The sequence below is a fragment of the Ranitomeya variabilis genome, chromosome 8 (assembly GCF_051348905.1).
Source record: "Ranitomeya variabilis isolate aRanVar5 chromosome 8, aRanVar5.hap1, whole genome shotgun sequence".
NCBI lineage: Eukaryota > Metazoa > Chordata > Amphibia > Anura > Dendrobatidae > Ranitomeya > Ranitomeya variabilis.
In genome coordinates, this window is record NC_135239.1 from 50109239 (window position 1) to 50125396 (window position 16158).

General features: G+C 44.0%; 1 protein-coding gene across 4 annotated transcripts in view; it reads right to left on the minus strand.

Moving 5' to 3' along the window:
• Positions 1-16158, minus strand: part of DPYD (dihydropyrimidine dehydrogenase) — a 1626828-nt gene that overhangs the window by 1042116 nt on the left and 568554 nt on the right. For all 4 annotated transcript variants that reach the window (XM_077278231.1, XM_077278232.1, XM_077278230.1 and 1 more), the window contains one exon: positions 225-312. In XM_077278231.1, the coding sequence (XP_077134346.1) occupies positions 225-312 (88 nt within the window). The remainder of the gene's footprint in view (positions 1-224; positions 313-16158) is intronic.

Genomic DNA, 16158 nt, shown 5'->3' on the forward strand with positions numbered 1-16158 from the left:
CACAAAGTAATACTTTCATAATTTTTTCCAGTCACCTTCAGCTGTCTAAATATTGTTACTTTCATCTGTTTCGTAAGTTATTAAATGTGGAATGTCCCAGCCAACTGTGTAAAGGAATTATACAAACCAGTCTTATCTATATTCAGATCTAAGGAGACATTATGCAGATTATTCTAAGCAAACATATTTAGAAATGGAAATAAACTGTGATAGGGAAAACTTACCAATCCCAATGAATATTGCTGCAAATCCCTCTTCCTTCAGAGATCTTATATTCATTCCATGCATTCCCAGGCCCTTGCCCTCAATTACCTTATAAAAGAAAATACATTGCCAATTAAGAAAACTAATGTAATGTAACCTAATAAGGGAGAAGAGTGTTTGGAAACAGAGTAAAAACTTTGAAAGCCTGGAGGAGAATAAGACAGGATAGATAAGACAAAGAGGATACATAATATGATTTGCAAACTGCTCATTAAAATGTGATTAGAAAGAAGGTTCTTTTTCTATTTCTAACAATGCCCGCTGCATGCAGGGAATAGATATTCAATATCGCTAACCGCATTTTAAGGCACAGAAATGAAAATGTTCCAAAGGTTTTTTTTTATATACAAAGGGTTGTTTAAGGCAAAAGTATGAAAAATGAAATGCAATGTATTGATTACAGCATTCACCCACTGATCATCGCTATTTATATGTCATAGCAAAGTGGGCACTAGGATTAGATAATAATGACTTGAAAGGGGCAACCATCAAGAGGATGGATGGAAGCAACCACAGAAGTCATAAATTTGTCAATAACAAGCCAAAAGGACACAACTGATGACAGGACATTCTGGAAATTATGTTCCTGTAGTCACCAAGCTTGAAAGCTCTTAAAGGGTTTTTCTACTATCGGATAACTAAAGTATATAGGAGATGTCCTGACTGCAGATGAGTGGGTGCCAAGCATCTGGAACTGCTGTCATCAGGTCAAGCAGAAGTAAAACAATGAATAAAGCTAAAGCTGCATGATTTAAATGGTTTGTCCAGCCTTAGTTTATGCACGTGATGGCATTTATGCAAATCACACACCTGTGGTTCTCCTGGCATCGGCACAAGATAATCCTCACAGTACGCACAGCAAGATGCGAGGATTCACAAATCTGCAGTCACAAAGAGTAGCTGCAGACTTGAAGTCTACAGCCAGACAACCCCTTTAATTTGCTATGGTCAATCCCAGGTACTGGGGCTCTAGTATCTGGAAACAGCCACTACAGTGGCATGTCAAAGTTTGGGCACACCTGGTCAAAATTACTGTTATTGTGAACAGTTTAGCTGCAGAATATTAAATTATCTCTAAAAGGGCTAAAGTTTAAGAAGACACACTTCCTTTGTATTTTAGGAATAAAAAAAGATATACACTCACCGGCCACTTTATTAGGTACACCATGCTAGTAACGGGTTGGACCCCTTTTGCCTTCAGAACTGCCTCAATTCTTCGTGGCATAGATTCAACAAGGTGCTGGAAGCATTCCTCAGAGATTTTGGTCCATATTGACATGATGGCATCACACAGTTGCCGCAGATTTGTCGGCTGCACATCCCAAAGATGCTCCATACAAGGCAGGATGGATCCATGCTTTCATGTTGTTTACACCAAATTCTGACCCTACCATCCGAATGTCGCAGCAGAAATCGAGACTCATCAGACCAAGCAACGTTTTTCCAATCTTCTACTGTCCAATTTCGATGAGCTTGTACAAATTGTAGCCTCAGTTTCCTGTTCTTAGCTGAAAGGAGTGGTACCCGGTGTGGTCTTCTGCTGCTGTAGCCCATCTGCCTCAAAGTTCGACGCACTGTGCGTTCAGAGATGCTCTTAGGCCTACCTTGGTTGTAACGGGTGGCGATTTGAGTCACTGTTGCCTTTCTATCAGCTCGAACCAGTCTGCCCATTCACCTCTGACCTCTGGCATCAACAAGGCATTTCTGCCCACAGAACTGCCGCTCACTGGATTTTTTTTCTTTTTCGGACCATTCTCTGTAAACCCTAGAGATGGTTGTGCGTGAAAATCCCAGTAGATCAGCAGTTTCTGAAATACTCAGACCAGCCCTTCTGGCACCAACAACCATGCCACGTTCAAAGGCACTCAAATCACCTTTCTTCCCCATACTGATGCTCGGTTTGAACTGCAGGAGATTGTCTTGACCATGTCTACATGCCTAAATGCACTGAGTTGCCGCCATGTGATTGGCTGATTAGAAATGAAGTGTTAACAAGAAGTTGGACAGGTGTACCTAATAAAGTGGCCAGTGAGTGTATATTGTCAATTTTACATTTAAAAAAAAAAGAAAAAGAAAAATGGGCCATTGCAAAGGTTTGGGCACTTTTGGAGATTTGTGTTCTCAAATACCTTTGACCAAGGTTTCAGATCTTAATTAGCCTGTTAGGGTTAGGGCTTGTTCACTATCATTGTTAGGAAAGGACAGGTGATGCAAATTTCCCACCTTTACAGAAACCCAGCCTCCTCTAACCTTGTGTCAAAACAGGAGCCATGGGTTTTTCTAAGGAGCTGACTGCAAAAGACCTTCAGAAAGATTTAGCAGACTTTGGAGTTGTGGTACATTGTTCGACTATTCAGGGACACCTGCACAAATATGGTCTTCATGGAAGAGTCATCAGAAGAAAACCTCTCCTGTGTCCTCACCATACAATTCATCAACAGAAGTATGCAAAAGAAATCTAAACAAGCCTGATGCAATTTGGAAAGAAGTCCTGTGGACCGATGAGGTTAAAACAGAACTCTTTAGCCACAATTATCAAAATTACATGTGGAGTAAAAAAGGAACACATTTTTGGGAAAAGAACATCTCGCCAACCATTAAGCATGGAGATGGAACAATCAAGCTTGAGGTTGTGTTGCAGCCAATGGCACGTTAACATTTTACAGGTAGAGGGAAGAATGGATTCAATGAAATTTGAACAAATCTTTGATGCAAACATAACACCATCTGTAAAAAAATGAAATTGAAAAGAAGATGGCTTCTACAAATGGATAATGATCCTAAACAAACTTCAAAATCCACAATAGACTACCTCAAAATGTGCAAGCTGAAGGTTTTACAATTGCCCTCACAGTCCCCTGATTTGAACTTCATTGAAAATTTGTGGCTAGACCTCACAATAGTAATGAATGAAATTCTACCAAGGAGTCTCACAGAAATGGAAGAATTATCCAGGGAAGAATAAATGAAAATCTCTCAAACATGAATTTAAAGACTCTCGGCTACCTACTAAACAATTTACAAGCTGTGATACTTGCAAAAGGGGGACTAATAGATAATAAACATGCAGGGTGCCCAAACCTTTACATTAGCCCCTTTTTTAATTGTTAAAATGTAAAACATGACAACATATTTATAAAATGTGTCATTTTTAACTTTAGCCATTTTAGAGATCACTTCATCTTCAACTTGCTTATCTGTTCACAATAACAGTAATTTTGACTAGGGGTTCCCAAACTTTTTCATGTGACTGTACACAGTGAAAGGAGCTTTTCCAGCTCCATTCACTGATTAAATCTGGTCTGTACCAGAGCTGAAAATAGATTTATGAAGGTGTCCTGAGAAACACACATCGTACTGATATTGATGGCCTAAAGTTAGGTCAAGATCATAAGCCTGGAAGCTTCTGCTAATCAGCTCATATACTTTAACAATTTATTTCTACCACTTTGTTTCTCTCTTCTGTATAATTTGATGACCACTGCCTGCTGTCAAATGTAACTGTGTCTAGCACCAGAGCTGCCATGGAATATAGGAAGTGGAGGGTGAGATTTGTCTCTACGCTGCTGGTCAACTACCTGTCAAATGGCATATAAGCATATAGGCATAACAGTTAAGCAGACTTTAAGTTCACGGAAGTCAAGCTATTGGGCAATGGCAGGTACAATAAATAAATTGAGGAAATGGAAGATCCAGTGCCTGACAGAATTCTGAAGCGATCATTAAAAAAGATTGGGTGGTAAGTTACAGAGCATGAGAATTGTTACAATTTCTGGACACAATAGACTGTTATCTGCTCACCTTGAGGAAGATGAGGAGCACATGGTTTTCTACTAGTTTTGTGTGACAGCACAGATGTGCTTTAACTTTGTCTTATAAACAATTTTACAGCTTACTCAAATAGCATGTGTTTAAGTAATTGTTTTTTATGTCACTACTAATAATGAGCAAGCACTACATTTCTTGAGTGCTCACTACTTGAATCGAGCAGGTCAGGCACTCGGACAAGTTCAACTTAAGTAACGAGTATAATAGAAGTCAATTGGAAATTCAAGCATTTTTCCAGAAGATCCTAACAGGAGGGCTGGGGGGTCTGTTGTGAATTTGGATTCTGGGCTCCCCCGGTGGCTACTGGTGGAATTGAACTTGTGACATCATCTTCCCTGTTCACCTGTTCTGATTAGATCTGGGTGTCGCTATTTAACCTGGCTTCTCTGTTAGATGCTTGCCGGTCAACAATGTTATCAGAAGCCTCTCTGTGCTTGTTCCTGCTCCCAGACATCTACTAGATAAGTTGGACATTCGTCCATGTTTTGTTTTTGTATTTTGGTTCCAGTTCACAGCTGCAGTTTCGTTACTGTGTCTGGAAAGCTCTTGTTGATCAGGAATTGCCACTCTGGTATTATGAGTTAATGCCAGAGTCCTAAAGTAATTTCTGGATGTGTTTTGTTAGGGTTTTCTACTGACCATGAAAGTATGCTTTCTGTCTTCTGCTATCTAGAAAGCGGACCTCAAATTTGCTAAAACTATTTTCCTGCTGCGTTTGTTGTTTCATCTCATATCACCGCCAATATATGTGGGGGGCCTCTGTCTCCTTTTTGGGCATTTCTCTAGAGGTGAGTCAGGTCTTATATTTCCCTCTGCTAGCATTATTTAGTTCTCCGGCCGGCGCTGGGCATATAGGGATAAAAAGTAGGACATGCTACCTGGCTACTTCTAGATGATGCGGTAGGTTTAGTTCATGGTCAGTATAGTTACATCTTCCAAGAGCTTGTTCCTATTGAGGCTTATGCTAGTTCTCTGGCCATGGAGATCATGACAGTTTGACCGGCCCACTAAAGGGTTAAAATCCTTGGCTGAGAAAGGAGAGAAATAAGAAGTCTGCTGAAATTTTTTTTTTTTTTTTTTTCTCTAGTAGTTAGTGTGTTCTTAATTGGATCACTTGCCAGTCTGTCTATGCTGCAGTCTTTCTTTTTTTTTCTCTCTCCTTCTAATCTTTGAATGGCTCTATGTTCACCTGTCTATAATGGATCTACAGAGTGTAACTGCAGGTTTGAATAATCTCGCCACGAAAGTACAAAGTTTGCAAGATTTTGATGTTCATGCCTCTGATCTGGTTCGTGCCTTTCATAGGGCCCATCCTGATCGCCCTGGTGGTTCTGGTGAGGGTTCGGTGCCCCCTCCTTGAGGGGGGGGTACTGTTGTGAATTTGGATTCTGGGCTCCCCCGGTGGCTACTGGTGGAATTGAACTTGTGACATCATCTTCCCTGTTCACCTGTTCTGATTAGATCTGGGTGTCGCTATTTAACCTGGCTTCTCTGTTAGATGCTTGCCGGTCAACAATGTTATCAGAAGCCTCTCTGTGCTTGTTCCTGCTCCCAGACATCTACTAGATAAGTTGGACATTCGTCCATGTTTTGTTTTTGTATTTTGGTTCCAGTTCACAGCTGCAGTTTCGTTACTGTGTCTGGAAAGCTCTTGTTGATCAGGAATTGCCACTCTGGTATTATGAGTTAATGCCAGAGTCCTAAAGTAATTTCTGGATGTGTTTTGTTAGGGTTTTCTACTGACCATGAAAGTATGCTTTCTGTCTTCTGCTATCTAGAAAGCGGACCTCAAATTTGCTAAAACTATTTTCCTGCTGCGTTTGTTGTTTCATCTCATATCACCGCCAATATATGTGGGGGGCCTCTGTCTCCTTTTTGGGCATTTCTCTAGAGGTGAGTCAGGTCTTATATTTCCCTCTGCTAGCATTATTTAGTTCTCCGGCCGGCGCTGGGCATATAGGGATAAAAAGTAGGACATGCTACCTGGCTACTTCTAGATGATGCGGTAGGTTTAGTTCATGGTCAGTATAGTTACATCTTCCAAGAGCTTGTTCCTATTGAGGCTTATGCTAGTTCTCTGGCCATGGAGATCATGACAGGGGTCAGTAAAAAATTCTGGAAATGGATTGATGAGTGCTCAAATGGAATGGGAACAGCATGGGGACGAAGACTGGACTAATCCCTGTCTTCCATGTGACTGTTGGTAACTAAATAAATAAATAATTTAAAATAATGACATGGGGTCCACTCCATTATTGATAGCAAGCCAAAGTAAAACAGATAGATGTGGGCTGATTTTATCAGGCTGGGAAAGTCCATGGTTATTTTGCCCTACCCAGCCTAAAAATATCAGCCAGCAGCTGACCCAGAATTGGCATTTTACATGAGATCCACCAATTTTGTTGCTTCGTCAATCTTTTCCCGATTGCCCTGATGTGGTGGTAAATAGGGTAATATTTTTTGGGGTTGATGTCAGATATGTAATGTCAGCTGGCATCATCCCCCTTTACTAATCCAGTAATCCAAAAAAACACAAAGACAAAAAAAAATTATTATTTGAATAATTCCACACCAATAATAATAATTCCACACTAATAATTCCACATCATAATCCCTCGTTCACCAATTTGGTATAAAAAATATTCCAACAAAGCTAGTTAGACTAAGAGCCAGCATAGGCACATCTAATGTGATGCATCAATTCTAGGGTGCCTGGGAGCTGGTATTTTTAGGCTGGGGAGGGACCAATATCCATGGACTTTCCCAGCCTGATAATATCAGCCCCCCGGCTGTCTCCTTTACTTTGGCTGGTTATCAAAAAATAGGGGTACCCAACATAGTTAGTATTTAATATATTAATTATTAATTAATTATTTTTTAATAGGTTTAAGAAAGGTTAAAACACCCTTTAGTGTCAAATGAAAGGCACTAAAGGGTGAAACTTTATAATGTTTAGGAGGGGCAGATATTAATCTAAGCTCTCCCTCCTTTAACATCCTTCCTGAACTGCTTTCAGAGGACAGTTTGCCAAGTATCTTGTCACCAGGTCTTTTATAAACCCAATGACATGATGCAAGTGGCGAATCTGGCAAATGCATGGCTCAACACATACCCTGTGACTTTTTTGAAAAAGATTCCTTGAATCGAAATGTCAATTGTTGCAAGGAACTACCTTCTCCTTATGGATACACTGCCTGCAACTTTGTATAATTAACTTCACAAATGTTGCATCGCAACTCGAGTGTGCAGTGAATTGTTCTTTGGCTATACATTTGGATTCCGCTCCCTTTTCACTAGCCCCTCTAAAAACCTGCATGTGTGCACTCTGAATATATTTTAATATCTGTCTTGATCAGGTCCTTTACTTGATCAGGTCATAATACTATTGAGAAATATATTTTAGTTTTTGTTAGGACTCATTTGAATTCACTTATTTTCTTATAGGGCTCTTGCAGACGACTGTTAAAGGCTACACTCCCATGATCAAGAAGTAGCAGCGTTTTGCATGCAGTGCTGCATTTTTGCTGCATCTAAAATGCTGTGTTCTAATCGTTCAGGTAAATCAGCATGTGTTCACTGAACCATGCGGATTTATCGCATCCAACAGGCTTCTATTGTGGACATTTCTGTTGCAGAAACGTTAGTAGTGTTGAGCGATACCGTCCGATATCCAGAGGTATCGGTATCGGATTGGATCAGCCGATATCCAAAAAATATCGGATATCCCGATACCGATACCCGATACCAATGCAAGTCAATGGGACACAAATATCGGAATGTAAATAGGCCCTTTCTGTGCTTCTACATCCTGTTCTGGAAGGGGGGGAGTGTGGACAGTGCGTGGGCGGAGACTGCGCGTGTCTGTGTGTGTGGGTGGGGTCTGTGCGTGCCTGCCGGGGATCTGTACGGGCGTCTTGGGGCTCTGTGCGGGCTGCCGGGGCTCTGTGCGAGCCTGCCGGGGCTCTGTGCGGGCTGCCGGGGCTCTGTGCGGGCAGCCAGGGCTCTGTGCTGCCTGCCGGGGCTCTGTGTGGCCTGCTGGGGCTCTGTGCTGCATGCCGTGATTCTGTGCAGGCTGCCGGGGCTCTGTGCGGGGCTCTGTGCATGGTGCCGGGGCTCTGTGCGGGCTGCCGGGGCTCTGTGCGAGCCTGCCTGGCCTCTGTGTGGCCTGCCATGGCTCTGTGCGGGGCTCTGTGCGGCGTGCTGGGGCTCTGTGCAGGCTGCTGGGGCTCTGTGCGGGGCTCTGTGCATGGTGCCGGGGCTCTGTGCTGCCTGCCAGGGCTCTGTGTGGCTTGCCATGTCTCTGTGTGGGGCTCTGTGCAGCGTGCCGGGGATCTGTGCAGGCTGCCGGGGCTCTGTGTGGCGTGCTGGGGCTCTATGCGGCGTGCTGGTGCTCTGTGGGGGCTGCTGGGGCTCTGTGTGGGCTGCCGGGGCTCTGTGCGGGGCTCTGTGTGGCGTGCCGGGGCTCTGTGCGGGCTGCTGGGGGTCTGTGTGGGGCTCTGTGCAGCATGCCGGGGCTCTGTGCGGGCTGCCAGGGCTCTGTGTGGCGTGCTGGGGCTCTGTGCGGGCTGCCGGGGCTCTGTACGTGTGTGCAGGCATTGTCCGAAGGGACTACAAGTCCCATCGGATGATGCCTGCTACAGTGACAGTGATTGACACATTAGCCAATGATGGGACAGTAGTAGTCCCATCATCCGACTAATGTGTTAAATGTAAAAAAAATACTACATACATACATACTACATACATGCTACATATATGCTACATACATACTACATGCTACATACATGCTACATACATACTACATAAGTACATACATATATACTACATCCATGCTACATACATGCTACATACATACTACATGCTACATACATGCTACATACATGCTACATACATACTACATACATACATAATGCTACATACATGCTACATACATGCTACATACATACTACATGCTACCTACATGCTACATACATGATACATACATACCACATGCATACTACATGCTACATACATACTACATGCTACATACATGCTACATACATGCTACATGCAAACTACATACATGCTACATACATACCACATACATACTACTTACATACTGCATACATACATACTACATACCACACACCACATACATACTACATACATACTACATACATACGTACATACTACATACAGTATATACAGACATACTACATACATACATACCACATACAATACATTCATATATTACATTCAATAAATACATATAGACATACAGTACATTAAACATAGAGTTCATACTCACCATCACTTGTCAATTTGTTCCCCGAAGCCAGTGTCATCTGTAAAAAAGATTAAAATAACAAACAATCAATATACTCCCTGTCCGCAGAATTCCACGAGTGTCCCACGATGATCTCCCGTGGAGAACGGCAGCATCAGCTGATGCAACCTCTCTCTAAGGGCTTCAGGAACACAATGACGGGAGGAAGGTATCCTTCCGCACTGTATTCCTCCGCCGCTGTAAAAAAAAGTCCCTAGTCTCTCTCTATGCCATTGCTGTGTGAGAAATTTTCCCAAGCAGCAATTGACATAAAGTAAGACTGAGAGGTTACTATAGTTCAGTGATGCACTGCAGGAGCCATTGTCTCCTGTCAGTGTGTCACTGAAGGTCCTATAGAGCAGTGGCATCACCCGATGTCACTGTTCTATAGGGGAGATCATCATGGGACACTCGTTATTAATTGGACTACGGCGGACAGGTAGTATACGGTTTATTATTTTATGTTTTTTGCAGGCACTGAAGTATGGTAAGTATGGTTAAATGAAGAATATTAAAATACTTTTTTCCTAATGTGTGTGTGTTTTATTAACCATTTATTATTATTGGATTAATAATGGATAAGCGTCTTATTGATGCCTCTCCGTTATTAACCCGGCTTAATGTCACCTTACGATAGCAAGGTGACATTAACCCCTTATTACCCCATATCCCACCACTACACAGGAGAGGGAAGAGAGGGGCTAAGTGCCGGAATTGGCCCATCTCACAGATGCGCCATTTCCGGGGCGGCTGCGGACTGGTATTTGTAGCCAGGGGGGCAATATCCATGGCCCCTCTCTAGGCTATGAATATCAGCCCGCAGCTGTCTGCATAGCCTTTCTGGCTGTAAAATAAAGGGGGACCCCACGACATTTTTTGGGGGGGTCCCTGTTATGATCCTTAGTGGCTGAGGATCACAGAATGAACTAGCTAAGTTACTGAACATAGAACGAGCTCTAGGGAGGTGGTAACTGGACTGACCGCAAAACCTGATCCTAACCAAACACACTGAAGGTAGCCGGTGAACGTGCCTAAATTCCTGGACGTCTCGACGCAGCCTGAGAAACTTGCTACCCCTATAGAGAAAGTAAGACCTCACTTGCCTCAGAGAAATGACCCCAAAGATATAGTAAGCCCCCAACAAATATTAACGGTGAGGTAAGGGGAAAATACAAAACGTAGAAATGAAAACAGATTCAGCAAATGAGGCCCACTAATACTAGATAGCAGAAGACAGGCAGGGAACTGTGCGGTCAGTAAAAAACCCTATACAAAATATCCACGCTGAGAATACAAGAACCCCCACACCAACTAACGGTGTGAGGGGAGAAACTCAGCCCCCTAGAGCTACCAGCAAGCAAGGAAATCAACTATTAGCAAGCTGGACAAGGACAAGTAAATAACCAAACAGAAAACTTAGCTTCTCTTGGAGAGACTGATAGCGAAGGAATTCAGGAGGATCAAGATAGCACTGAATACATTGACAGCAGGCAAACACTGAAAGTCCAGGTGAGCTAAATAGGAAACCAGCTAACAGATAACGAGACAGCTGATCCGCCTCAGACCTGCAGAAAGACACAAAGAGCCACCAGAGGGAGCCCAAAGACAGCACTCACACAGTACCACTTGTGACCACAAGAGGGAGCCCAAAAACAGAGTTATCAACAGTACCCCCCCTTGAGGAGGGGTCACCGAACCGTCATCAAAACCCCCAGGGCGATCAGGATGAGCCACATGGAAGGCATGAACCAAATCGGCCGCATGAACATCAGAGGCGACAACCCAGGAATTATCCTCCTGACCATAGCCCTTCCACTTAACCAAATACTGAAGCCTCCATCTAGAAATACGAGAATCCAAGATCTTCTCCACCACATACTCCAATTCGCCCTCAACCAGCACCGGGGCAGGGGGCTCAACAGAAGGAACCACAGGCACCACATACCTTGGCAACAAAGACCTATGGAACACGTTATGAATGGCAAACGATGCTGGGAGGTCCAAACGAAATGACACCGGGTTAAGGATTTCCAAAATCTTATAAGGACCGATGAAGCGAGGCTTGAACTTAGGAGAGGAGACCTTCATAGGAACATACCGAGAAGACAGCCATACCAAATCCCCAACACGAAGTCGGGGACCGACACCACGACGGCGGTTGGCAAAGCGCTGAGCCTTCTCCTGTGACAACTTCAAATTGTCCACCACATGGTTCCAAATCTGCTGCAACCTATCCACCACAGAATCCACCCCAGGACAGTCAGAAGGCTCAACCTGACCCAAGGAAAAACGAGGATGGAAACCAGAATTGCAGAAAAAAGGCGAAACCAAAGTAGCAGAACTAGCCCGATTATTAAGGGCAAACTCGGCCAATGGCAAAAAAGTCACCCAATCATCCTGTTCAGCAGAAATAAAACATCTCAAATAAGTTTCCAAGGTCTGATTAGTTCGCTCGGTTTGGCCATTCGTCTGAGGATGGAAGGCCGACAAAAAAGACAAATCAATGCCCATCTTAGCACAAAAGATCCGCCAAAATCTGGACACAAACTGGGATCCTCTGTCAGACACAATATTTTCAGGGATGCCGTGCAAGCGAACCACATTCTGAAAAAATAGAGGAACCAAATCGGAGGAGGAAGGCAACTTAGGCAAGGGCACCAAATGGACCATTTTGGAAAAACGATCACACACCACCCAGATGACAGACATTCTCTGAGAGACTGGAAGATCTGAAATAAAATCCATGGAAATGTGCGTACAAGGCCTCTTCGGGACAGGCAAAGGCAAAAGCAAACCGCTGGCACTAGAACAGCAAGGCTTAGCCTGAGCACAAATCCCACAGGACTGCACAAAGGAACGCACATCCCGCAACAAGGAAGGCCACCAGAAGGACCTAGCCACCAAATCTCTGGTACCAAAAATCCCAGGATGGCCTGCCAACACCGAAGAATGAACCTCGGAAATAACTCTGCTGGTCGATCTATCTGGGACAAACAGTCTCTCTGGTGGGCAACGGTCAGGTCTATCCGCCTAAAATTTCTGCAGCACTCGTCGCAAATCTGGGGAAATGGCAGACAAAATCACTCCCTCTCTGAGGATACCAGCCGGCTCTGAAACTCCCGGAGAGTCAGGCACAAAACTCCTAGAAAGAGCATCAGCCTTCACGTTCTTCGAACCAGGCAGGTACGAGACCACGAAATCGAAACGGGAGAAAAACAACGACCAACGAGCCTGTCTAGGATTCAGCCGCTTGGCAGACTCGAGATAAATCAGATTTTTGTGATCAGTCAAGACCACCACACGATGCTTAGCTCCCTCGAGCCAACGTCACCACTCCTCAAATGCCCACTTCATAGCCAACAACTCCCGATTACCAACATCATAATTCCGCTCGGCAGGCGAAAACTTTCTTGAAAAGAAAGCACAAGGTTTCATCACAGAGCAATCAGAGCTTCTCTGCGACAAAACAGCCCCTGCTCCAATCTCAGAAGCATCAACCTCGACCTGAAAAGGAAGAGAGACATCAGGCTGACACAAAACTGGAGCCGAAGAAAACCGGCGCTTCAGCTCCCGAAAGGCTTCCATGGCCGCAGGAGACCAATTAGTCACATCAGAACCCTTCTTGGTCAAATCCGTCAAGGGTTTAACCACGCCAGAAAAATTAGCAATGAAGCGACGGTAAAAATTAGCAAAACCCAAGAACTTCTGAAGACTCTTAACAGATGTAGGCTGAGTCCAGTCATGAATAGCCTGGACCTTGACTGGGTCCATCTCAATAGTAGAAGGAGAAAAAATAAAACCCAAAAAGGAAACCTTCTGTACTTCGAAGAGACATTTTGAGCCCTTCACAAATAAGGCATTAGCACGCAGGACCTGAAATACCATCCTGACCTGCTTCACATGCGACTCCCAGTCCTCAGAAAAGACCAAAATGTCATCCAGATACACAATCATAAATTTATCCAGATATTCTCGGAATATGTCATGCATGAAGGACTGAAACACAGAAGGAGCATTAGAGAGTCCAAAAGGCATCACCAAGTACTCAAAATGGCCTTCGGGCATATTAAATGCTGTTTTCCATTCATCCCCCTGCTTAATACGCACAAGGTTATACGCACCACGAAGATCTATCTTGGTGAACCAACTGGACCCCTTAATCCGAGCAAACAGATTAGATAATAATGGCAAAGGATACTGAAATTTGACCGTGATTTTATTTAGAAGACGATAATCTATACAAGGTCTGAGAGAACCATCCTTTTTGGCCACAAAAAAAGAATCCTGCACCAAGAGGGGAGGAGGACGGGCGAATATGTCCCTTCTCTAAAGACTCCTTTATATAACTCCGCATCGTGGCATGTTCTGGTACAGACAAATTAAAAAGTCGTCCCTTAGGGAACTTACTACCAGGAATCAAATTTATAGCACAATCACAATCCCTGTGAGGAGGCAGGGCACCGGATCTTGGCTCATCAAGTACATCCTGGTAGTCCGACAAAAACTCAGGAACCTCAGAAGGAGTGGAAGAAGCAATTGACATCAAAGGAGCATCGCCATGAATCCCCTGGCAACCCCAACTTGAAACAGACATAGCTTTCCAATCCAGAACTGGATTATGGGCCTGCAGCCATGGTAAACCCAAAACGACAACATCATGCAAATTATGCAGCACAAGAAAGCGAATCACCTCCTGATGTACAGGAGTCATGCACATGGTCACTTGAGTCCAATACTGAGGCTTATTCTCAGCCAATGGTGTAGCATCAATTCCCCTCAGTGGAATAGGGAATTCTAAAGGCTCCAGAACAAAACCACAGCGCCTGGCAAACGACAAATCCATCAGGTTCAGGGCAGCACCTGAATCCACAAAAGCCATAACCGAGTAGGATGATAAAGAACAAATTAAAGTAACAGACAAAATGAATTTAGGCTGTATAGTACCAACAGTGACAGATTTAGCAATTTTTTTAACGCGCTTAAAGCATGCTGAGATAACATGAGTTGAATCACCACAGTAAAAGCACAACCCATTTTGACGTCTATGATTTTGCCGCTCAATTCTGGTCAGAATTCGGTCACATTGCATAGACTCAGGTCTCTGTTCAGAAAACACCGCCAGATGGTGCGCAGATTTGCGCTCCCGCAAACGCCGATCAATCTGAATGGCCAAAGCCATTGAGTCATTCAGACTTGCAGGCATGGGGAACCCCACCATAACATTCTTAATGGCTTCAGAAAGACCTTCTCTGAAATTTGCAGCCAGGGCGCACTCATTCCATTGAGTAAGCACCGACCATTTCCGAAATTTTTGACAATACACCTCAGCTTCATCCTGGCCCTGAGAGAGAGCCAGCAAGGCCTTTTCTGCCTGGTTCTCAAGATTAGGTTCCTCATAAAGCAAACCAAGCGCCAGAAAAAACGCATCCACATTCAGCAATGCAGGATCTCCTGGCGCCAGGGAGAAAGCCCAATCTTGAGGGTCGCCACGTAACAGGGAGATAACAATTCTAACTTGCTGAGCAGAATCACCAGAGGAACGAGGTCTCAAAGAAATAAATAATTTACAATTATTCTTAAAATTCAGAAACCTAGATCTATCTCCAGAAAACAACTCAGGAATAGGTACTTTTGGCTCAGACATAGGACTGTGAACAACAAAATCCTGAATGCTTTGCACCCTTGCAGCAAGATGATCCACACTAGAAGTCAGACTCTGAATATCCATGTCTGCAGCTGAACTCAAAGCCACCCAGAAATTAAGGGGATGAGAGAAGCTGGACAGACTGCAGCAAAGGGAGAGGAAAAAAAATTGTACTCAGGGCTTCTCTTATCCCACTTCTGCGATGCATTAAACACTTTATGGCCTGCTGTACTGTTAAGATCCTTAGTGGCTGAGGATCACAGAATGAACTAGCTAAGTTACTGAACATAGAACGAGCTCTAGGGAGGTGGTAACTGGACTGACCGCAAAACCTGATCCTAACCAAACACACTGAAGGTAGCCGGTGAACGTGCCTAAATTCCTGGACGTCTCGACGCAGCCTGAGAAACTTGCTACCCCTATAGAGAAAGTAAGACCTCACTTGCCTCAGAGAAATGACCCTAAAGATATAGTAAGCCCCCAACAAATATTAACGGTGAGGTAAGGGGAAAATACAAAATGTAGAAATGAAAACAGATTCAGCAAATGAGGCCCACTAATACTAGATAGCAGAAGACAGGCAGGGAACTGTGCGGTCAGTAAAAAACCCTATACAAAATATCCACGCTGAGAATACAAGAACCCCCACACCAACTAACGGTGTGAGGGGAGAAACTCAGCCCCCTAGAGCTACCAGCAAGCAAGGAAATCACATATTAGCAAGCTGGACAAGGACAAGTAAATAACCAAACAGAAAACTTAGCTTCTCTTGGAGAGACTGATAGCGAAGGAATTCAGGAGGATCAAGATAGCACTGAATACATTGACAGCAGGCAAACACTGAAAGTCCAGGTGAGCTAAATAGGAAACCAGCTAACAGATAACGAGACAGCTGATCCGCCTCAGACCTGCAGAAAGACACAAAGAGCCACCAGAGGGAGCCCAAAGACAGCACTCACACAGTACCACTTATGACCACAAGAGGGAGCCCAAAAACAGAGTTCACAACAGGTCCCCCTATTTTAATAGCCAGTAAAGGCTACGCAGACAGCTGCGGGCTGATATTCATAGCCACAGCTACAAATATTGGCCCTCGGCTGTCGGCTTTCCCCCTCTG